The sequence below is a fragment of the Heteronotia binoei genome, chromosome 9 (assembly GCF_032191835.1).
Source record: "Heteronotia binoei isolate CCM8104 ecotype False Entrance Well chromosome 9, APGP_CSIRO_Hbin_v1, whole genome shotgun sequence".
In the NCBI taxonomy this organism is placed as follows: domain Eukaryota; kingdom Metazoa; phylum Chordata; class Lepidosauria; order Squamata; family Gekkonidae; genus Heteronotia; species Heteronotia binoei.
The window spans coordinates 55,631,596-55,656,486 of NC_083231.1; the positions used below are offsets into that span (position 1 = coordinate 55,631,596).

General features: G+C 39.7%; 1 protein-coding gene across 5 annotated transcripts in view; it reads right to left on the reverse strand.

The window, feature by feature from the left end:
• Positions 1-5,245: 5,245 nt before the first annotated feature.
• TRIM2 (tripartite motif containing 2) overlaps positions 5,246-24,891 on the reverse strand; it is an 87,137-nt gene continuing 67,491 nt past the window's right edge. For all 5 annotated transcript variants that reach the window (XM_060246633.1, XM_060246632.1, XM_060246634.1 and 2 more), the window contains 6 exons: positions 18,992-19,095; positions 17,493-17,660; positions 16,542-16,710; positions 10,435-10,505; positions 8,009-8,149; positions 5,246-5,929 (listed from right to left, as the gene is read on the reverse strand). In XM_060246633.1, the coding sequence (XP_060102616.1) occupies positions 5,777-5,929; positions 8,009-8,149; positions 10,435-10,505; positions 16,542-16,710; positions 17,493-17,660; positions 18,992-19,095 (806 nt within the window). In that variant the 3' untranslated portion in view covers positions 5,246-5,776. The remainder of the gene's footprint in view (positions 5,930-8,008; positions 8,150-10,434; positions 10,506-16,541; positions 16,711-17,492; positions 17,661-18,991; positions 19,096-24,891) is intronic.

Consider the following 24,891-nt stretch of genomic DNA (forward strand, 5'->3'; position numbering starts at 1 on the left):
TTGGATGTTTTTCCATTCCCTATTGTAGCCTTTGGAAATTATTACAGTGAATGGGCCCATAAGGTTTGGGATAGGGTTAGAGTTATAGAGTCAAAGACTGATTTCCCACTCACCCTACACCGCTCTGACGGTCCTCTTTTCAGCACGGTATCCTTCCAATTTCTCACTATCTGCCCCGTGCCGTCAATTTGCATCGGTGTTTTTACACAGCAACAAGAAACTGGTTTTAGTGGTTTCTGTTTACCATGCAAAAACGCTGACACAAGCTGCAGCCCCAGGGCAGATTGTGGGAAATGGGAAGGATGCCGCACTAAAAAGAGGAACGTCAGAGCGGCGTAGGGTGAGTGGGAAATCAGCCATAGTTAGGTTATGATTTGAGGTATGGTTAGGTTTAGGGTGAGGTTAAAGGTAGCTTGCATATTATACTGAAAAGTGTAGTATTGATGGGGGAAAGTTTTGGATGTTTTTGCATTCCCCATTATAGCCTATGGATATTATTACAGTGATTGGGCCCATAGGGTTTGGGATAAGGTTAGGGATAAGGTTACAGATAGAGTCACAGGTTACGGTTTGATGTACAGTGAGGTTAAAGTTAGCTTGCATACCATACTGAAAGGTTTTGTGTTGATGGGGGAAAGTTTTTGATGTTTTTCCATTCCCCATTATAGCCTATGGGTATTATTACAGTGAATGGGGCTATAGGGTTAAGGTTAGGGTTATGGATTGAGTCATAGCCAAGTAGGGCAGTAGGCTAGTGTGGAAAGTGGGTAAATAACTCCCTCCTCTCTCTTCTATGTGGTATTTGGGTTCAGAGGCAGCCGGCATGCCATAGAATGTTCTTTTCTTCATAAAAAAATGTTCACCATTTATTGTCTTGGTTGGCAACTGAAGAATTTTTTTTTAAAAGTGACCATTCATGATGGAAGGATAGTTCTAAGCAAAGCACTCTTGCTGAACAATGTGAAGAATATACTTTCTTCTCCATCAATGAAGGAACTCAGAATGACACATTTCCAGCAAACTTTTTTTTAAAATTCTGTGCATACTTTTTTAAAAAAATTGTGGTCCAGTCAGATTTTCCACTTAATTTCACCCAGTTGGCTTCCTTATTACAGCCACTGATCCTTGTGGATTTTGTCCTTGGAGGACTCATGAGCCCCAGCATAGTCTTTCTAGTAGAGAAGGGTTATCTTGCAATAGAATGTTTTCTGCCCTTGCTTTCTCCCCTTACGTCTGAATAACAAAGGAATATTAATGAAGACAAAAATAAAATCTTCAGTTCTGAAAATTAAGAGGAAACAGCTTTTATTTTTAATTTTTGTGTGTTCTCTGCATGGTAAAAGATAACACATTTTATTCTGGAGTTTCCTATCATTCTAGCACAAAGTATGTTTAAAGCTTCCTTTGTCAGATAAAGCATCAAAATTACCATAGCACACATGAAGCTAACACTACACACCAATACTCTTCAATGAAAGCTTTCACCCTCAGCCTTAACTAGATAGAATGTATATTTCTTGTAACTGGAGATGGTGTATGAGTGTGACAGGGGGGAAAATAAATGACTAAGATACTTCAGTATCATTTTTAGAGAGTGCAAGACTTTATAGCATTCTTTACACAAACATATGAAACCGGCATACAAAGATGGAATGTACAAAACAAAACAAAAATCATTCGCTCCAAGAACTGGAAAGGTACAACATACTAATTTGACTAATAGCTCAGGGACATTACAATACATGATGCACATTATGGAACATTCCCACGTCATAAAGCAAAGAAGCAAACCATCAGAGTTAAGGCCGTGTTGCTCACAAACATCCACTTAAGTGTTGTACATTCATAAGAAACTACCACCATTTGGGATTCATTCTATACTACAGTACAAACATTTCTCATGCATACTTCCAGGCTTTTTTTGTAGCAGGAACTCCTTTGCATATTGAGCCACACACCCCTGATGTAGCTAATCCTCGAGTTTACAGTAAGCTGTGTAAGCTCTTGGAGGATTTGTTACATCAGGGGTGTGTGGCCTAATATGCAAAGGAGTTCCTGTTACAAAAAAAGTCCTGAATACTTCAAGCACTGACCTTTAAAATCACTGCTCACAGTTCATCTTCATCAGCATTTTTGGTGAACATTATGACTTTCTACCTTGCTGCCATTCTTAAAACAAACATTTCCTCACACAACAAGCATAACTTAATGGGCACTTGTTTTCATTATGGCAACACTAGGTCCTTAATTATCAAAGAAAAAAAAACTGTAAAGTTGAAAGCTCTGCACTGTTTGCAAAGGTCAACAACATTAGACTACTTTTCTTGTTACTTTGCAGAAACTTCAGTCAGTGTAAAAACTTCACCAGTATTTAACAATTTTTTTTACAGTTATAAAAACCTTCAATATACAGTTTACAATTTATCCAAAAATGAACCAGTGAATGCCTGACAGTATTTTTGAGATTCTTTTCAGCAAGTGTTTCCTTTGAACAAACACAGGCTCATCTGCACTCATCTTGATATGCTACTGTTCATTATTCATCGCCACAAAGAATATTATTTCTACTGAAAACAAATTAAAATTACTTTTAGAATATTGAGCAACCTAAGACTGTAAATCCAATTTAAAATTGCAGTGCAGTTTTGTCCTAGGTTGCTTCTGTGGTTTTGGCCATGCAGCAAGTTTGGATGTAACCTGCATGTACATATCCCTATTCAGTAAGACAAACACTATAATTCTGGTAATTGCTGATCAGGACCAAAAGTAAAAACTGCCCCCCTCCTCTTAAAATAACTACTTTTATGCAATGGCTATAGTTTTTGGGAATCCAAACCCTATAGTTCCTCCTTGTTAGATTTCAAATGCTCCTTGTTAAAAAGCAAATCAAACTGATGAAAATCACACATCATTGTCAGTATATGAAATGAAAACTGTTGGTTTGATCAGCCTCAGTTTGCCTCAGAACCTTGCAGAGAAACAGGTTTAATTCTTCCACTCAAGTTTTGGTAACTCAAACCATCTCTTGTTAGCAGGGAATCTAGTTTGATTATAGAAAATGAGTGCAAATTCAGGCTTAAAACCCTGTTGCTTCTCTGCATAGTCCTGAGGCAAACTGCAGCTGTATGAGCCTGTTGCTTGCATTTTATTGATGGTCAGAGATGTGTGATTTGCATCTCTCAAAGGTGTCCTCCAAAGATTCATCAGGGTTCCAAACTAGCACCAGTTACAGTAGTGTACATCACTGTATCACTTTTACAAATTCTTAACAATTCAACATGGAAGAACCAGGATATAAAGGTATTGGAGGGAAGGCCACATCACTTACCATGTTATCATTGTTGTAAAGGAAAGAAGCAATAATTCAAATGTGAGTCAAGGTAGTAATAGTTAATACAGCATTACTGGTACTTATTCAAGTTAAGAAACTGTTACTTAAAAACATTTTAAGGAATGTATAGAACACGACTACTGCATGCATGAAATGGTCTCCAGATGTCTATTCATAACATTTTAATGTTTCCTTTACATAAATCAAAGGAAAATGCTCTTACACATGTTCCATTGAAATATGTTGGAGTTCATAAAAGCATTGATCTTCACTGGTGGGCAGTGCTCCTAATCCCTCCTTACATTGCCAGTGTAATCCTAAACAAACTTCTATCCTTTGATTGAACCCAGGAAGCTTACAAGGATGTAGCTTGGTTTAGGATTGCACTGTACATGAGTTAGTTCAGTACCTATTTTTAATTCCTGCAGATATTTCTTTGTCATAAGATTGTTTTTTTTATTTTTTACAAAAGCTTAATAGCATCACAAGCGTAAACTGGATTGGTTGGCAATGTGCACTGAATCTAGTCTGTAGTAATAATACAGTTAACAGTGTGTGAGTTCCTTTGCATTATACAATTACAGACAGCTTAATGTTTGTTGCTGTTGTTTACATCATTAATAAATACATCTAAAGTTACAAACAGGATATCCCTTTTCTCAGAACACTTAAATATCTTTAAAGGTGGTTCAGTGGCCAAGATTAATGGTGCCTAGTGCCTATTTTCTTGGCAGATACTTCTTTATTCAGCTAAGAACCATAACATTAGATTCATTTTAAGAAAACTTTACAGAATAGCTGTTCTGTTAGTCTATCAAAGAAACAATTAAAACATGAAAAAATTAACTCTGCTGCTTTAATTAAATACAATGCATCAATTTTCCACCTAATGTGTTATCAGCCAGCTAGGCAATTAACTTTAGTTTTTTCCAAAATCATCTTATTGGACTCATTAAAGAAGGTATGAAGCAAAATATTGGGCTCTACCCAAACTTGAAGAGGGGATGAATTGAAATGTTACAAAAACAGATAACCTTCCATTCTGCAAGTGGTAGATATTAAGATGCCAACCTGACTGAACAAAGCAAAAGCAAAGAAGAAACCGCAAGGCTATTTCAGAGACAGGAACTATGCTAATCAGTTGTCCTCTTGTATGAGTTTGGAGGCAGTACATGATCCCATATGGTTAGAATATGTATTTTTATCACTTTAGGTAATGTGTATAAAAATGTATATATGCTCCTTCCCAGAGTTTCGAGTTGCATGACTTGCATTTCAGCTATGTGTTTGGGGAACAGGGGAGAGAGAAAATATTTTTTTTATTTTATTTATTTGGGATTTGTATCCCGCCCTTCCCACAAGTGGCTCAGGGCGGCTATAGAATATTATCTTCTGGAAAAGGCTGATGCTCAAATAATCTACATGCACTTCTTATTCTTGATGGGGGGAAAACTATGTCCTAGCTCACACTCACTAAATGTTAAATATTTGTCCCACATTTTTTTTACTACTTAGCCAAGTTTAGAATTTAATTTTTTTAGAAACAACCACCACGCCACGCCGCTTTGGTAACTCTTGGTTAAGCCCCCCCCCCCAACCTTTGTTAATCTCCAAACACCCTTTGGTTGTTCAAGGTAGGTTCTCCAATAAGGAACCTGTATGGCTATGTGAAAATGGGACTGCTATTAAAAACCATGGGAAGAACATTATACATTCAGCAATAACATATCTTTATCAGAGTTTCTTTCCATATAAACTTCAGGATTCTGGAAAATCCTTACAATGCATTGAGCAGTAGGGAACTGATAAACATGTACATTAATCCCACATCGTGCAGGAAGTTTGCATTAATTCTTGTAGTGCTAAAAGTTCAATTGTGTTAGGCTGGACAACTAGAACAGGAAGGTTTCCAAATGACTTGACCATATATCTTTATTACTAAAAGAAACTACTTACTACAGTTGCTAAGACAGAAGAATGTTACAAATGTAATACCTAGTACAACAACACGGTCTAAAAGACTCCCAGACTTCCTGCTGGAATAAATAATGCTTAACAGTAACAATTTTCAAATTTGGAAGCTTTTAAACAAGAGCTCCCCATTTACATGTTAAATACACCCCTTTAAATCATTTCACTTTCCCTTCTCCCTTGCAGAAAAATTAGTTACATAAATGCCTGATCTACAAGCCATAGTTCACATGTCTATTATTCCACTGAATCCGGGAAAGAAGAGAGGGTCTTATTTATTAATCCTTAGGATGACTTCAGTGCAGAACATATGAGGTGCAAGTTCGATGTAAAGAAGGTAGATTTGGAAATAAAACATAAAAGTGAAAACTCCTCCCGTATTAAAATTTAAATATTTAAAGAAGTAGACATCATATGCAAAAAGATCTACATTGGCCCTCAGAGACTAGTAACTTCTTAAGCATGATCCAACTGCTACTGTAAGTATCGATACACTTTGAAGCAGTGATTGCCAGAGTCAGCAACGACAACATGGCCATCGGAAGTTAGGGCCAAGCCTTGGGGACCATAAAGCGGATCAGCAGATGTGTTTATATAGGATAAAAAGGATCCACTTCCATCAAAAACCTGTGAAAATGAAAAGAGAATTAATTCAGTTCAATGAAGGAAAGAAAAAAACCATAACATCTACAGTAGAGCCACAGCAAAGTGACTGGTAGGTGTGCATACCACCACTGATAAGGTATGTGCATATGATGACTCAGCGAATGTGCAGACTTAAGTAGCAGAAGGCAAGTTATCTTACATCTTGCCCAGTGATGGATGAACTTACCAGAGCTTGAGCTGGAAAGGGGCTAATGAGTGAGTGATATCAAAGAAAACTCAGGAAAAATTCTTATTTTGAAGAGCGCTAAACTTGCTCATAATTTGCCACGCTGACCCCATGAGTACTCAGTTTGTGGAGGCCAAAGCAGCAGGTATAGGCAGGTAACTAGACAAGAGGAAGGAAGACCTCCAATACATCTTGTCTGTTTCCTCCTCTTTTCTAGTCTGCAGAAGCTTGAAAATGGATGATTACATTTCCCTAACAGCATCTGAGGCACTGGTAGGGAGAAGAGATGATGAGAAATGGACAAGGACTCTTTCTTCTCCTGTCCACCTCCAGCTGCCATGGATAAGTAAGCCTGAGAGTGAGATGAGGAGCAAAGGAAGAAAAGAAGCAGAAAGAATGCTTCTGAATATAATCTAAGTTGGAGGAAAACTCCAGGTTGTAACATTTATAAACATTACATGCACTGGGGTTATATTCTGAGTGCAGGGTGTAGGAACATGTTGGCTTATCACTAATGAATACCAGAGAATATGAATCGGCAGAACCCATTTCATACACTGACCATTTAAATAGTTTCCACGTCAAATTTCTGCATTGCCTAGAGAGAATTAGTTCCCAATCAGAAAATGCATACATTGTTTCAGCAATGTACATCAGGGGTGTCAAACATCCAGCCTGCAGGCCAAACTGACCTGCCCAGGGCTTCAATCAGGCCCGCAGGGCTCTCTTCTCCCTTCTCCTGTCCTCTGAGGCTGCCTACATTCCCAGCTCCTTCTTCAGGTATGGCAATGTGCAGCGACTCACAAAGGCTCATACCCTACCACAAATTTTTTGGTACATGTTTTTGTTTATATGTCTCCTCCTACTTTGATGTCTCTAACTTGATCTGTTCTATACACTCCTGAACCTGTGCCTGTCAATGACAGGTAGTCATTTTGACAACAGTAGGTTCAGGAATGTACAGAATGGATCCTGTGCAAGCTAGAGACACCAAACTCACAGCAGACCTCCCCTGGATGGTCCTTTCACAGGACCCATTAAATACACTTCTGAACCTGTGCCTTTCAAAATGACCAGGCACAGGTTCAGGAGTTTATAGAACAGATCCTGCGCAAGCTAGACACACCAAACTCGCAGGAGATCTCCAGGTGACTTTCCTCTATTAGCCCTCCATGTTTGGTGAGGATTGGGTTTATGGGGTCTGAGTTATGTCCCCCAAAGAAGGTGCCCCCAGAAAGTGCTTTCTGGAGAAATGGCAGCCATTTTCCCAGAAAGCACTTTCCTGGGGGCACCTTCCTTCCAAACTTGGAGGACAGGTAGAGGAGAGTCAGTCTCTGTGTATTTAATGACACAGAGATCCTCTGTGTATTTAATGACTCTAGCACATCGGGGGCGGGGCTGTCATTCTAAGTCACAAATATCATGAACCAAACCAGTTCATTTGGTTACAAAGGTTTGTGACAATTTGTGGTTTGCAAATCAGGCATGCCACAAACCACAAACTGAATCACATTTTCCCAGTTCATGCCCATCCCTAGATGCCCATTCCTAGACATGTTGATCTGGTGATTTGTGAATACCTCTATCATTTTGTGCACATTCTCCATGAAGTACATTTGACTCTTTTTGGCAGACTTATCTATACTATGCAAACTTTCGTAAGTTTTATGTCAAGTCATTAGCCACATTCATATGAATTCTCTTTGTTTGCCTCTTATTAGCATAGTTCATGGATCACACAGTTTTGCTATCACTCCAGAGCACAAGGAGACCTTCTAGAGATAGTGTGAGAGTCAGCCATGAAAATGGGGTAAAAAATACGAGCCATACAACATTAAGTCAACTGACTGGAAAAAAATAAAGGTTTTGTCTACCTGTATTCGACTGTTTCCCCAATCAGCTACAATAATATTTCCATTCGAATCTACAGCTACTCCTGTTGGTGCATTAAATTGCCCATTTCCTTCCCCATTAGACCCAAACTTTAACATGAATTCACCTTCCTGGTTAAATACCTGTAGGAATTAAAAAAAAAAGTTACATGTTATACTAAATAGTGCTTGCTTGATGTTACAAACTTGCAAAAAAGAAGCACAAATATTATCCTCAGATATAGCAATGAACACGTACATACACATAAAACTGCTTAAACTAAGTCAGATCATTGGTCTATCAGTCTTGTCTACATTGACTGGCATTTTCAGGGTCTTTCATATCATCTACTACTTGATCCCTTTGACTGGAGACACCAGGGATTGAATTTAGGAACTGTATCATGCAATGGAGATTCTTTACCATTCAGCCATGACCTCTACTAAAACTTGGGGAAAAGACATTTGCTTTTTGGAGGGAAAGAAGGGAAAAGATGACAGAAAGAACAAATATTGAGGGTAAGAAATGTAAAATACAACAATGTTATCCTAAGAAGCAGGGGGGGGGGGGGTTGTAGCAGAAACTCCTATGCATATTAGGCCACACACCCCTGATATAGCCAATCCTCCAAGAATTTACAGAGCTCTTAGTACAGGGCTACGGTAAGCTCCAGGAGGATTGGCTGCATCAGGGGTGTGTGGCCTAACATGCAAAGGGAAAGTCCTGCTAAGAAAGCATCTATAGAAAGCCACAAAAAGAACCAGAATTTTAAAGAAAGCTATGGCCATGATCGAAGGCTATATTCTTACCTCTCCTACACTCACAGATTCCACTGCTAGCTACAACACATAGGATTGCTTTCCCTTTATAGCTATCAGCAGGAAGTCTCACTTTCATACATCTCTGCTTTGTTTATAGTGATGGCTTTCAAATTGTGTTGAATTTTAGGAGTTTTCCAGAAGCTTATTATGGGTTCCACAACGAAAATATCAACAACAGTGCTCAGACTTCTCTGAAAGACAACTCACCCTTCATAGAATCTTCTGCAATAGTCATGTGGTCTTGGGCAAACATTAACTTACCTTTCTGCTCATCTGTTTTTAAGCTCTGCTTGGTGGGGGGTGGTGTTGTGTTTTATTTTGTCCCCTTATAGTCTTAATTAATATTTAACTGCTATTATTATTGGGAGAGGGGAGGAGGAGGATGAAGGTAACTGGGGCCAGGTAACAGAAGCCAGAGGAAAAGCAGAGACTAAAAGGGGAATTTTATATGAGTTTCTCATGAGTCCCTGCTTGTGTAGATACAACTATAAGGCTGAAGAACTAACGTTTGGGATGTAGTAGAAGATTCAGAATGTAACATCACAGCTACATCACTTAACATCCATACACAACTAGCTTCCATGTTGCTCAAAAAGTCTATAACATGCCCCCCCCCCCATATAATTTCTGCAAATTTCAGAAAACCCTATGAGGTTTGCAGAAAAGTGGGAACTGTTTAAAGAGATGATGATGATGATTTTGAAGAAGTAACCTTCCCCCCAAACTCCCAATAGTAATAGAATTCTGAGCCCTGTTGTTTTATCTTCATTTTCATTCATTTCATTTTATTTAGTTTATATCCCGCCCTTCCCACCAAAGCGGCTCAGGGCGGCTCACAACACAAAAGTTCTAACATAGGATTAAGTTTTAAAATACATCAATTTACAACATTTAAACAATAAACCAGTAAAAACAGTAAAACAAAGCCATTTACCAAAGTACCATACTACAGCCTTCTATTCGAAATCTTGCCATGCCACTGAAATCTATATGCCTCCTCCACTAGCCTGAACTGAGGCCTTTGGTATGTGTATATGTCTGAACTGCCTGATTCTGAAATACGGACATCAGCTTACATGGACATGTTTCATGCCTAAAGAATACTACTGGTATAAATGTCCTGCTACAGAAGGCCACAATTCATTACAAAACTTCTAGAAACAAGAGGATTTCCCTCATGTAACATAAAGTGCAAGCCCATGGCTGTTAGACATGCCAGTTATATGTGCCATATAAGACATATAAGACATTTACAGTGTTGATCAAGTCAGTAAGAATTGACCTGGTCTTGCTGACTTGATTACGGTTACCACTACAACCATCAGAGGCAAGTTTCTCCAAGCATTAAATGCATTCCTTGATTACTAGAATCTTAAAATGAAAGTGTAAAATGGCCAAGAAATGTGTAATATAGAACAACACAGGACTTTTTGAACCAACACAATTCAAGGAGTATAGCTCTAATTAAACGGTAAAATCAAATTACTCATTCAATTAGTTCGCTACGTCTAAACTGAGCAATGGCCAATGTTGAAAATATAGTTAATTCTTTTATGAGAACATACGAACAACATATATCGCTTCAACAGGAATTTACTATGTCATACCTTGACAGAGTGATTGTGGAAATCTGTAATAATAATTTCATTATTGTGGTTGACAGCTGCAAAATGAGGACCTGCAACAAGCAAGAATTAATCAGTTACAAGCCATCCTAGGGAGAAAATGTATTAAATCATCACAATGATCTGTTCAGTTGTAATACAAGAATCACTGCTTCTGAATTTGGAATCATTTAAATTGACTCAGCTGAGTTAGAAAAAGGTGCTTGGAGCTGGGACAGAACTGCTGGCAAAGCGAGTGTTAATTTTGCTTTTCCAAAACTGCTGGGGAGCATTACCTAGGGGTTCTGTATGAGAGAACAGTGTGAGGGTTGCTGTGTGAGTGAACTTGGAGTGAGTTTAGAGCCTGCTGGAGAGGGGTTTCTGATTGCTTCGGTGTGTCTTTTGTGTGCTTGTTGCTGAGAGAGGGTGGCCTGTTTGCCTGGGGGTGGTTGCTGGCCCTGCCCTCTACTGTTGCTCTAGTTGTTGAGTCAGAGGTGGGTTGGGGAGTTGCAAGGCTCCTCCTTGCCATAGCCTGTGGGCCTGGGGGTTCTGTAGGAGGGTAAGTAGTTCCTCACAAGTAGTTTCAAGAGGCAGTTTGGCAGTGGAATTTACAGGGAAGTCAAGATAAAGAGAACTAATTTTGGAATGGACTGCAGCAGCATGACTGGTGAGGGAGCTGAGGCAGTGACATTTAAAGTCTGTGGGATGTTTGTATTTTTACCTGAGGGTAGCAGCAATTACACTTGCAGAAAGTATAAGTTGGTAGCCCTGCTAGAGGAGAACATATATGGATTTGAGGCATACTTGTCCACACTACAGTATATAAAGGAAGGTGAGGATTTTCTTGATAGAACCCATGAAGTACTCTTGAAAGGACAACAGGAGGAAGAGGAAAAGGTATCTCAGCAAATGGAAAATAACCCAACATAGGAGGAGAGTTTGTGGGAAAATGTAACCCACAGGAGCAGGAAAATGAGACATTCTGAACCTCTGTTGCTCAGCAATCGGTTCCAGGATCTCCTCACAGATAGTGATTCTGAACCATTAGAACAAAGACTACTTCCCCAGCCTCCAAAAAGCTTGAGGGAAGTTTCTCAGAACCCTGTGGGTAAGAAGCCTGGAGCTTCTGCTCCCCAATATAGGAAGAGGAGGGTACTGGTAGTTGGAGATTCCTTGCTTAGGAGGGGTAGAGCCCAAAGTGTACCAACCGAACTTGTCGTCTCAAGAGGTATGCTGTCTACCGGGTGCACACATCCAGGATGTGTCACAAAGGATAGGAAGACTTGTCAGACCCACAGATTATTATCCCTTCTTGCTGATCCATGTGGGAACAAATGATACTGCCCGGCACAGCCCTGAATGTATTAAAAGAGACTATGTGGCTCTGGATCAGAAGGTGAAGGAGTTGGGAGTGCATGTTGGGTTTTAGTCATTTCTTCCTGTTGAAGGCCATAATTTAGGATGACAAAGAACAATACTTCAAACAAACAACTGGCTACATTGAAGTTGTCATCAGGAAAGATTTGGATTTCTGGACCATGGCTTATGGTGTATGTGTGTGTGGGGTCTTTTGTTTAATTTACAAATTCATGTTTTTCTGGATACCTGAGAAATTATGTAGAGACAGCAGCCTTTTCTTTGGATGGCTGCTTTTTATCAGAGATGAGCCATTTTACTATTAGATTATAATGATACTGTGTAAGCTTAGAACTAGATATTGGGCAGCCAACACCAATCTGACTTCCTGCTTCTGTACTAGTTAACACCAGCTACTTCCTCTCTAGCCCACCTGCAGTCACTGTTAAGGTTCACGATACATTTATATTCTTGTCAAATAAAAGAGGAATGGAATATATATACGGCCTCCTCCCCAGACATTTCTGCTGCCCAGACATACCACCAAACCCACCAGAGGAGAAGCTGAAGAAGAATTTTTTGAGATGCACAAAGCCCATTGAATATCCAACTCCAGCCAAAGCCTCTGAAAATATAACTAAGTAAATGTGAATTCCATATCAAGGGTTTATATTCCATTTGGATAATTCTATTAACAATGAATCAGGAAGGGCATCAAGTTCACAAGCTGTCATGTATAAGCTTGCCAGCATACAAAGAGATATTAAACTTAGAATATAATCAGCAACAAACACAAAAGCAGCAAAATGAACTTAGATGACAGTACATATAATCTAGAGAGCAATACATTAAAAACTTGCTACTTGGTTAGATTTGAATTTATTAGACTGGCTCTCCTTGCTTAGATCTTCCTTTTTAGTGCTACTTCAGTGTAAAGCAATGAACTATTTAAAATTCATCTGATATGTAAATGAATACTGTGTTCTCTCCCCACCTCAAAAGATTTTGCAACTCTAACAACATAAGGATTTGTCCTCCTTATCCTATTGACTCATCAAGGGCTTAAGAAATTAAGACTGCAATCCTAAGAAAACTTTCCTTTGAGTAAGCCTGATTGAATAAAATGCTGCATATTTCTCAGTGCAGCTGCTTTGCATTGCTCCATAAGTGGCAAGGTACAGAGAAGGAGCATATCTCTTTAGCCACATTCATACATCACATTGAACCACAATGAAACTTCAGTTTGTCTTGTTCACTGTGCCCATTTGCTCCTCTTTCCCTCCCCAGCCCTGTAGCCAGAAAATTTTGGGTGGAGGGGTCCGGGAGCTAAAAATTTGATGGGAGGAGCATGGGGCTTGGCTGCTTCTTCCCTCCACCAGCCAGTCTGCCCGGCCCCAGCTCTCTCTTGCACTCTCTCTCTGGCTGTTGCTCTCTCCCTCTCCCGTTGCTGTCACTCTTCCGCTCAATCTCGCTGCTGCTCTCACTCTCCCCCCTCTCTCTCACTGCTGCTCTCTTGCTCTCTCTCTGCCGCTTTCTCATTCTCACACTGTCTTTTGCTTTTGCTGTTGCTCTCGTCTTGTGCTCTCTCTCTTTGCTCTCTCATATGTGCTGTCTCTCTCTCCCTCTCTTTTCTGTGGGTCTTGGAGGTCCTCCAACAGAGGGGCCCTACATAGGGAAAGAGTTTAATAGAGCAGCCTGGCCCCCCTGTAGCTACAGGCCTGGCCCTCTCCCTTCTTACACAAGACCCCAAAACAAACTTCAATTACCTATACCATAATGCTTGGTTGAAGGTCCCTTTGCCCCCTCATAGTTTAGAATTCTGAGTTAGAGCCAAACTAGATGTTATGTCTTAGTATCTGTGGGATACTCTTGGCCGAGGACAAGAGGGCGAGGATTGAGCTAATACAATCTTTGTCAAGAATCAGGACAGGATTTTCTGGTCTGTCAGGGAACTAATGCTTCCAAGTGCTTTGGGGCCTGAGGACAGCAGGCTTCTTCTCCTGAACTGCCATTTTCCTGAACTGAAACATCCATGAGGCATCCTGTTTACTGAAGCATATGGGGCCCCAGAGCAAGATAAATCAGATTCCCTTAGCTTGGCAAAATGGCTGGGATAGGGGAGGGCTGAAGCTTCTCCTAGGGATGCCAGCCTCCAGGTGGGACTTGGAGATTCTGTTGCTTTAGACCAAAATGGCTACCCACCTGAATCCAGTTTCATAATTAATGTGTGGAAACAGGAAGTTGAAGCTTTTCAAGGCATGGAGGCAAACAACATCAAGTCTTTGCTAGGTTCAATGTTGTTGGGAAGTATTTTTTATTCCTCTAACTTCCCTGCAGCATCACAGTGCAGTTGTGCACCCCTCAGGTATTCCCTCTGATCTTTCCCAGACCTGCTTGGATGAGAAGTTTTGGGAAAGATTGCAGCAAAGTCTGGATGGCTGCTCTGTAGGCAGGAAACTTTGGATTTTCAAAGTCCTGTCTACACAGCAATAATTTCCCCAACCCCACTTTCTGCAGTGGCTGTGCATGTATGTGCACACACATCCATAGGGGAGATTTATTGAGGGGGAAGGGTTTTTTTTAGTTAACTGACATACCAATATACTGATTAAATGACATGCCAATCACCAAGGAGGGATTCACTGAAAAATCCAGAGCTGGCATATGGGAGGAATAACTGTAGGGCCTGTAGCATAAAAAATGCAGGGAAACCCAGCAACTGGAAGCCCTCAGGGCATCAGCACTACCACCAGTAACAATGAAGCTTCTGAAGGAAAGTACTGCCATGTGGATCAGCTTATTAAAGAGATAGCTAGAGGGAAAAGTACAGCTCTACTGTGGTCATGCTTGTTGTGGCAAATTAACCTGTCCCTTAATGCAACATTTAAATGTGGTCAGTGGCTCTGCTGAAAAGTTTGAATAGAATACGGTCTATAGCTCTGAAAAGTAGCAGATAGGTTACTACAAAACTCAACAGTGACACATTTCAGCACTTAAGCAAACAGCATGCCAAAATAATACTGAAATGTTTATTCATGCAGTTATGTGGAGTGTTGTGATTTTTTTCTCCTTTGAATGTTTTTAATGTCCAAATCAGGCTGTGACTCAGGCTAGAGAAAGGAGGCTACAGAGGAGTTGTTTAGCTTTTGTTGTTTCATTCTCCCCAAAACTGTTTTTTTTTTTCAGCTACACTGGGAAAGATACAAGGACTTAAAACCTCTTGAGTAAAACCAGCTCAACCCCTGTTATTCTGAACTGAAAAATTACCAGAAGTAAAACAATTAAGTAACCCCTCTCAGCCAATGCAAGCTGAGTTTAGATTTTTTAAACACACATACACACAGAAAAGACATAAAAATACATGTAGCAAGAAGTGTGAGCATGCATAACACACAGTAATGTGAATTAAACTGAATTCTACTAACTTGCTATTTTCAGCTGAACTCACTTGTGCAACTGTATGCCTGACTCTGTACAGAAGTTCTATTGAACTGCAGACTTCATCTCATGGTGGAAATCTGCTTACTTGTCTAAAAACACCACTAAGCAAGCACTGATAAGTACCTCTATGAAATAAGCAGGTGACTTCATGGGAAATTATGAAAACTAGTTTCTTTTTGGCCACTGGTCTGAACCCTTTCCCAGGCACAGGCTTATGTCTCATCAAGACTGATACACTTTCTGGCACAGAACAAATGTTCTTATTAAGTGGACTGGTTCAAGAGTAATTGCAATCTTAGCAATGGCCCCAACATTTTAAAAAGGAGCAGAAAGTATTATTTTGGAAAGCTATCTTAGATAAATTATGAACTGTGACATTCATTATCTGTAGAACAATATACAAACATTAAAGGCAATGTTTATGTCTCAACCATTTGGGACTGAGAACCTGTGATTCTTTTTACTACCATATGGCCACTATGGAGGAGGCTCACAGCACAAAAATTGGAGCAGTCACAAGCCATACAAAAGCAAGACAAACAATGTTCTTCAATTAATTTTTAAAAATTATATCTCTACATATTTCATTCTACCTAGTAATTGGGAAGAAATGCAAGGGTGTCAAACATGTGGCCCGGGGGACAAATCAGGCCCCTGGAGGGCTCCTATCAGGCCCCTGAACCTCCGGCTCTTGACTGCTTCCTTCTTCCTCTCTCTTGCGTCCTTCTGCATCTCAGCTTCCTTTACATGGCTTGTTCAATCACACAGGAGCTACAGAGCAAAACCTCTATTTTCTCCATTGGTTGAGGCTCCTCTCCCTACTAGTCCCCTCAGGAGGGAAAGAGCCAGAGCTTCCTTTGCCCAGTTCTCTGAATCCCATGGGGAGAAATACAAAGAAAGCACCTTTAAAACCAACAAGTGATAATGTTTTAAGCAAGTTAAGTTTTTTTTAATACATTTTTTTTAGTTGTGTTTGTGTCCTTTAAAAAGTTTATATCTCTGCTTCCTAATCTTAAAACAGGTACACACATGGCCCGGCACAACATAGCCTGGCCTGGCCCAACAAGGTCTCATTTATGTCATATTCATCCCTCATAACAAATGAGTTTGACACCCCTGGAGTAAATTATACATAAGACATTAGCTCATATTTTCATAGCAGAGAACATAAATGCAGCTACTTGTACAGTGAAATTTGGGCATTACCAACATGCTGAAATATTACACCCCTTCCTACCCCACAAAAAACACGATGATCTGAATGTGTTTTATTTCTTTGTAAAGATTTATAAACTGGGACCTATCAAGGGTACCTGCAAATTGTTTGTCTCCATTGCCTCGGCTTCCAAACCTGGTTACTATTTTCCCATTTGGCTGGAAGATGAACACACAACAGGCTTTATTGTCCACTACAATGATGTGTCCATTGCGATCAACAGAAACACCTTTTGGTCCCATAAGTTTTCCAGATCCAATTTTTGTCTACAGAAAAAAAAGCATTTAATTTTTTTTGAACCCACAAACAGTGCAAATTCAGAAATCACATGTAATAAATTCATATTTGAAACACCCTCTCAGGATATAGAACTTGGCATGTGCATCAAAAAGATGTCAACATATTATGGACAGATGAAAATTAAACATGTGATTGGAGATATTTTACATTTGTACAAATGATGTACATTTATAACAAATGTTTGATTTTACTTATATATTATGAAATGTTAATTTTAAAGTGTAATTTTATATTTTTATGTTAGTTTTATATATGTTGTAAGCCGCCCTGAGCCACTCGGTGGGAAGGGCGGGATATAAATCCCAGATAAATAAAAAAATAAAAAATATATATACATTGTGAAGTCAGATCTGTATCAGTTATCAACAGCAAAAAATTTAAGTGGAACTGATTGTTATATAGAAATGAATAACCTTAGAATAACCTGGCTAGCTGGAGCCTGAAAGCCCTATTAATAATTAACAGAGGATTCTGTTATTTTAATAAATACTTATTTTAAAAATTTATTCTAACTTCTGAAAGAGGTGGTCTAGTCATGAAATATTGACTATGCATGCAAATACTGTGAAAGAAGCAGAAAAAAACTAGGCCAAGGGGAAAACCAGCTGAGTGAACAAGCAGAACCTCAGAATTAAACCTCGTGGCTGCAATGTACAGTATGATTTCTTCCCATTTATTTCACAAACACAATGGCTCCTTTGTCATCTCAAGTAAGTTAAACACACAAAATTAGGACTTCAAAGCTTACCTTAAATTTTCCATCAGAAGAGAAGATGCTAACCCATTTATTATCATAATCAGCAATAATAATGTCACCACAAGGATGCACAGCCACTCCTGTGGGCCGCTGCAACTGGCCAGGAGATCTCCCCCGGATACCGAAACGACTCTTGAACTGACCATCAGTAGAAAAGAGCTAGAATTTAACATAAAATGCAGTAATAAAAATTAACATAAAATGTGGTAATTCGTTCTAATGATTTAGACTGGATCCATGACAAATGTTCATGAGGATTCAATGCACACATGCCCCTCTATATGCACAAGGACTCTTCCTTTTCTATGATTAAGGAAATATTCCACACCTAACATGGGAGCACCAAGAATGCAGACCTTCACAAATGCAAAAGCTTCTATATTTGCACCACAATGACTTATGATGGTGAGTAAGGACTAGTTTACATGTTATGCAGCTTGGTAAGCACATTTGCCATGACACATCTCTGTGGTGAACAATCATGGTCAATCGCTGCCATACCATAAGTAGCAGTGGTATTCAATTCAGAGACAATGACCCTCAGATGGATCATAGAGCCCCAGGGTTGCCAGATCTGGGTTGAGAAATACGTGGAGTATGATGGATGAAGCCTAGAGTGGGTGTGGTTTGGGGAGGGGAGGGACCTCAGAAAGGTATAATGTCATAGAATTCACCCTCGAAAGCAGCCATTTTCTCCAGGAGAATTTATTTTGGTGATCTGGGAATCAATTGAAATAGCAGGAGATCTCCAAAAGCCACTTAGAGGTTGGCAACTCCTATTCAGTTAGCCTTTTTGCTGCTTTTGAAAGAACCAGCTACTACTGCGCATGCACAGAGGGCAATTGTTGTCATACCTCCTGCCTCTCTTTGCATGGATAGCAAGGCATGGTGCCTGATTGATATAGTCGGTTTCTTTTAGGACAGGAAGTTTCAGGGGTCCCTTTCCTTAGAAAAAAAAATTGTCTCTTGTTTCACTCAGTCTGGTAATCTCCATCTTCACCAGTCTGTCCAGTGTTCCACACTTGAATACCTGAGTATCCCTTCACAAATGAGATAATAACTTTGTTCCTCTTTCTGTAGTATGAGTTTGATACCATAAGACTTCCTGTCACATCACATGCATGTAGTTCACTGAGTCCCATGCTGCCTCCTAAAGGCTTAAAAGTGTATCCCAGGTCTAGAAATGTTGAAGACCACATATCCAGCTTTGCCACCTGAATACATTATGTTTTTTTGATAGGGACATAAATAATGCTTTGTGTTTGTGTATCTCTAATGAATATAATGAATTACCACGATCCAGAGTGGCTCAAACACACACACATACAAACTGGTAACAACCAGTTATTCCTTCCAGTAGTAGCTCCATTAAGCCTATGTTATGTCCTCTGGAGTATCCCAAAACTTCATGGAGTTTCTGATACAGATCATGGCTGCTGCAGGAAAGGGAGATGTATTAACCAATTTAAAAGGGAGAAAAAACACCTTACCTGTACACACTGGTTATTGCTGTCTGCAATTAATATTTTTCCATTTGTTGATGCAGCTACTCCCTGAAGATTTGTAAATTCTCCTTTGTTTCTGCCTTTGGTACCTTGAAAGGGATTTGAATGCACACCAAATAAATCAGTAAAGTACATGACTGCAAAATATCCCATCACAACGCTTTAAGGCACCTGGCTTTAAAGGTATTTTGTATTATCATAACAGGCTAACAATGCAATCTTAAACAAAGTTACAACTAGGGATGGGCACAGACAAAAAAAATGGCGGTCCATATGGGTTTGTGGCCAGTGAGTTTTCATGGACCATGTACCACCATTTAACAGAGGTTTGTACGTCTTTGGAGGACTGGCCTCCTAGTTTATACAGAGTGTATGCTATCTATCTGTCTGTCACACTTTGCAAGCATTTGTTTTATTCTTCTAAATACACTAGCTTCCAAATTGACATTATACAGGTATTTTATACTATAGTATCTATCCTTTCTGTCTACTGAATTTCTGGACGTAGTTCAGTATTATGAGTTTTTTATTCAGAACGTAAGCTTTCATGTGCTCCAAGCACACTTCATCAGATGAGGACTGTTAATGTGAGGTTTGTTAATGCTTGTCTGTTGCCCGATACACCATCTACATGCTCAGTTAAACTGGCAAAAAATAAAAAGTTAGTGTGAAATACAGTATTATTCCACAAAATTATTCTACCACATGGAAATGTAATAATGAATTTTTAATTTGCACTTCTATTAAGTTCCAAAATATTTTGATTTTGAAATTCAAAATCAGACCCAACAATCCACACTTGTGTTGTACTCTACAATATCTTCTGTAACAATACTGTAGCATCTATTCTTTTAGACCCCTGCCAAGATAAGAGCTTGCACATTTGACATGTTTACAACATCTCAATCAACTACCTAACCCAATAAAGATACCCACTGCCAGGGCTTTTTTTGAGTAGGAACACAGGTCTGGCTGGCTTGGCATCAGGGGGTGTTGCTTAATATGCAAATGAGTTCCTGCTGGACTTTTTCTTCAAAAAAAAAAGCCTTGCCCAATGCTCAAACTTTATGCTATCTAAATTGGCCTTTGTATCTTCTTGAATATGGCTGGGATCCAAAGAAGTGTGGCTAGTGGGTTGGGCATGGCTTATTATATTTTCGAAGGTTTTTCCCATTAAAGAGTAAATGCTTGCACTCATTTATTTGACTATCATTTGACTATCCAAACTGGATTCATTCCTGTGCATTCTGTTCCAAGGGGCATTTTGGGCATACATGAAACCTAACTACATATGCTTATGATTAAATGTTATTATGTCTTTCAGCTAAATGGTAAGGATGTAGCTGAAAGTTTGGAAACACCCTGCCTCCTCCTATCCAGGGAAAAGAGCTGGACATTTTTCAGGAACAGAATTAGACAATGCAACATTGTAAACAGAAGTCCTCAGGACTGTAAGACTTATGAGGCGGAAGAAGAATGACACACAAAGGAAAGTATTATGTTTATTGGAAAGTATGTGAAATTTGCCTTTGACAGGTTTGTACCCAAAGGTAAGTCAAAATCACATACATACAAGGCTACCAGCCTAGCACTAGCAACCAGTGGGAGCCTTTTGGGGACAGGGCAATATTGTGTGATAATGATATCACTTCTAGTCTGCATACAGAAGCGATGTCATTATGCTCTAACAATTTGCTCATCTCTATGGTGATGTCACTTTCCGTGTCTGCCTTTGCTCTCACTGGAACAAAGAGGACTGGTAGGGCCTGGAGATGGAAGCTTGCCCACCACCCATAGAAAAACGACAGCTTTATACACATACTTTTTACACAGTGACATAAATGGGAATAAATGAAGGAAGTCGTTCTTGAGGGAAGTTACACAAAGACAAATTGGAATGAATGAAAATGGTGTCCCTCTCTGGAATCTGTTAGTTGAAGCTTTCAGTTTCAATAAGTAACTCTCTACAGCTCCTTTCATTGGTGATATATGTTTTTCCCCTAATATCTCTGCAACAAAAAGGGCTGGAAACCTACTTTATAAAAAGAAAGGAAGTGGAGAATTCAGAGAACCTGATACACAGATTGTTATATCATTACATGTAACTAGGAATAAGGCCCATTGTGGGGGGCAGTGCACTTCCCTTACCCTTGCTATCTTCCCACCCACTCCCAACTTCTCACCACCCCTCCAAGTACCACCCCCAAAAAACTTCTTCCTCAACAACCCCCACACCCTTGGCACTCCACTACTCCCCCCACCCATGACATTCACTCACCCTCCCCTTTTTCTGCCCCAACCAACCCTTGACATTTGTTCACCTCCCCATACTTACTGTCTTCCCACCCACCCCCAACCCTTGGCATTCATTCACTCCTCCCACCCAAGCTGACCCCACCCACCCCACAGCTGAAACAGATGCCAGCTTTCCACTCTCCCCATGTGTGTGTGTGCGCACGCACCCTGTGGCTGCAGTGGCTCAAAACCCTGAAACAGGCCCATGATGGAGAGAAGGAAGAATAATTATGGGGGGTGGGGGCATGACTATGGTCACACAGACGTTGAAGCCGAGAATTCCTTTTTGGTGCAGTGCATTGTTGCCACCTTTTCCTGTCATATTCAGCCTTGTGGCGTTTAGCATCAACATGAGTTTGTGGTGTGATCTGTTTTTTTGCCTGGCATGGTTGTGTTATAGTATACCATAGAGTAAAACCTGGGTCTGGAACATGGGGGAAGAGATCAAAAGGGAACTATCTGGCTGTTGTCATGGGAAAGTTATCGTCACTTTGTGCTTTGAAGAATGGTGACAAGAAAGTGTACCATTTGGTCACCCAGAAAGGTTGTGATTTACACAACAGAGAGAAGCCTCCTGTCCTACACTGCTTCTCTGCTAAACCATCTGGTGTCACAGTTGCATGTCAGCTGATTCAACTTTTAGACTTTAAGAAACTGGCATTTTCTGTTTTTCTTTGTTAATTGGAGTAAGCCAGCTTCAGCTACCCTGGGAGGCCATGTGCTAACCCTGCCATGGGTTGGACATGGACCTGGCACATAAGGAGACTTGGAAGGCTGTCTGACTTCCCTCAAGAAGAGTAACCTATAAGCCCTGATCATCACATCTCGGAAGCTAAGCAGGGTTGACCCTGGCAAGTACAGAGCCGGATGCATGGGCAGGTTTTATTCATCTGCCTCTCTGAATAGCCTCCATGCCTCCTGTATGGGTTAGTCAACAGCGGCCACCATGACTTCCAGGAGCACACATACATGCACATAAAAATACAAAAATACAAAGCAAAAAAAAAAAAAAAGAGCAACCTATGGTAACTATAATTTAGGGAATAATATGTAGCTAGAACTTAAGATGTAGCTTTTATTAACTTCCTGCTCATTGCTTTGTTCTCTAGAAATATTCCTGTACTCTTTAATAAAAAAACACTTTTACTATATCTGGGATTTCTGTTGCAATCTAAATTCAGTACAGTGTCCACCTACCGGTAAACTGTTAACAGAAATTTATTCTGCAAGTATCCAACCTTGCAGGATTGACTTTCTGGTTTAATCCCAGAAAGATCAGGAGTCTGCCTGCTGGCTTCTGATCATAGGGATAGTCACACAGGCTGATGGCAGGCTATCCCCCTGCTTTGTGAGGACTCACACTCCAGGTTGGTTACGTAATTGTGAGCCCTTCCACTATACCAAGGATGCTTGAGTTGGGAGTTCTGGGCAATAAGTTTATGCTTACATATATTAGCCTGCTATATGAATTTGTCTGACCACTATGGTCATCTTTGGAGGCCCTGCCTTCTGAGTCCAGGAGAGGACCAATACTGGTTGAATATATTGCTCTTATATTCAGTAGTTTTGCCTTTAGTTTGTTCTTTACTGAATATTCTGTAGTTTCTAGTTCATTACCCAACTGGGGATTGACAACTCTACCCCAGCGCCATTGTTTGGATTTTTTTATCCACACTCCAGGGCCCAGTTCAGAATAAGAAATAATGATTATGCAAACTGACCTGTGAGTCTCACTTTGATCTCAAAAAAGTTACACTAGAAAGGCACACCAATGGGAAGGAAGGGCACGCTTCAGAAGTTGTATCATGGTCTACTTTGCATTTCAGTCACCTTTCAAAAGATATAACAGGCCTGATCTAATCTTCAGATATGAATACAGAATGATATTTATGATAGAGCATATCAAATTTCATTCTGTGATCTCAAGCAAGCAAAAGAGGCAAGTTAGAGTTTGAAAATGAAATACAGAATGTTGTTCAGAACATGCACACCAACTTTCATTCCAGTATCTCATTCTTTATTTAAAGTATTTATTTTGAAAATTTATATACTGCCTCTTCACAGGACTTATCAACATAGTTTATAATTAAGGTAACAATTCAAAACCATTAAAACACAACCATTTAAAGCAAACCCATTAAAAAGCCACTGAATACAAGCTGAGACCATAAAAATGAGCCACTAAAAAAGCCGACGCCATTAAAACAAGCCACTAAAAAAGCTGATGCCAATAGAAAAAAAGTCATATAAGTATGTATGTCATATGCACATGGAAGGAGTAGGACATTTCTGCCAGCCTTTTCCCTTACATATTCAGCCAAAGGGCAGCAAGGAGGAAAATATAGGGTTCCAATCTCTTCTCCACATCTGTCTATCCACACTGTATGCACTTTTTGATACTTGAACAATCCATGTCAATTTTATATCCCTCCCCAGTGCAGGGTCAAGCTGAAATTCGAACTTGAAACACACAATTGTGCTCTGAACACACATATAAATGGTATACACCAAACAAGCAAGTTAAATTAGAGGCCTCAGTTTACTCAGTGACATGGATCCCTTATCATTTTTGCAGAATTTGCAGTTTCTAGACAGCCACTGATTCTCCAAGTAGCTTCATCCCACACACATCCCATAGTTATTAAATGCTTTTTCCACAGAGAAAATTTCAATTTTATATAAGCCTCTAGAACATTTTAATTAATACATTCAAATAACGATTATGTTGAGAAACCAATTAATTACATCTCTTACGAGGTCAATAATGCATTATTGCATCAGTGCTATCTTTACCATTTGCTAAGTTATTCCCCTTCAGCTTTCATGACATCGATGAAGTTTTGAGAGTTGTGGGTTTTCACATTGGAGCTAAAATCTCAGGACCTTGAACTGCAACCACTCAAGACATCCTCAACCACTTCCATGTAAAACAATGATTTCAGAGCAACATTAAATTCAGATCACTCTTTTGAAACCTATTACATGTATTGTTTTCACAGAGGAACTGTAATAAATCTACAGAGAAAACTGATGCCAGAAATATTTTCTGGTTGTCTTTGATTCTCAGTGTAGTTATTGAATATGGAAGCAGCATCCCCCAGAAAAGGTTTCTGGCCTTCTCCTTGGTTCTGCTGCTGTATGTTTATGTGTTTTTAACTGAATTATTTTATAATTTTGAATGTTTTTAATTGTTCAAATACTTTAATGTTTTCATATTCACTGCCCTGGGGACCCTGATCAGGTGGAAAGGCAGCATCCAAATGTTTTAATTAATTAATAAGGGACCCTTATTGATGATCCCTATGCTTTAAGTGTGTAGTAAGTGGGAGATATGCAACCAGTTCTCTGAACATATTCTTACATGGTAGAAAGTAGCCAGCAGGAATACCCGAGTTGGAATAAAGCCAAGATGCTAAGAAAATTTAACCCTATCCTAACTGTTTAATCCTATCCTTACTAACTGTTTTATGGCAGAATTGAGTTGCCTCCCTCAAGTTCTGGTGGAAACAGATATGGATTTCCTATTGTGTGTTTTTTCTACCAAAGCTACCAGCAACTTGGGATGAAGGGGGCTAATTTCCACTGCAAAA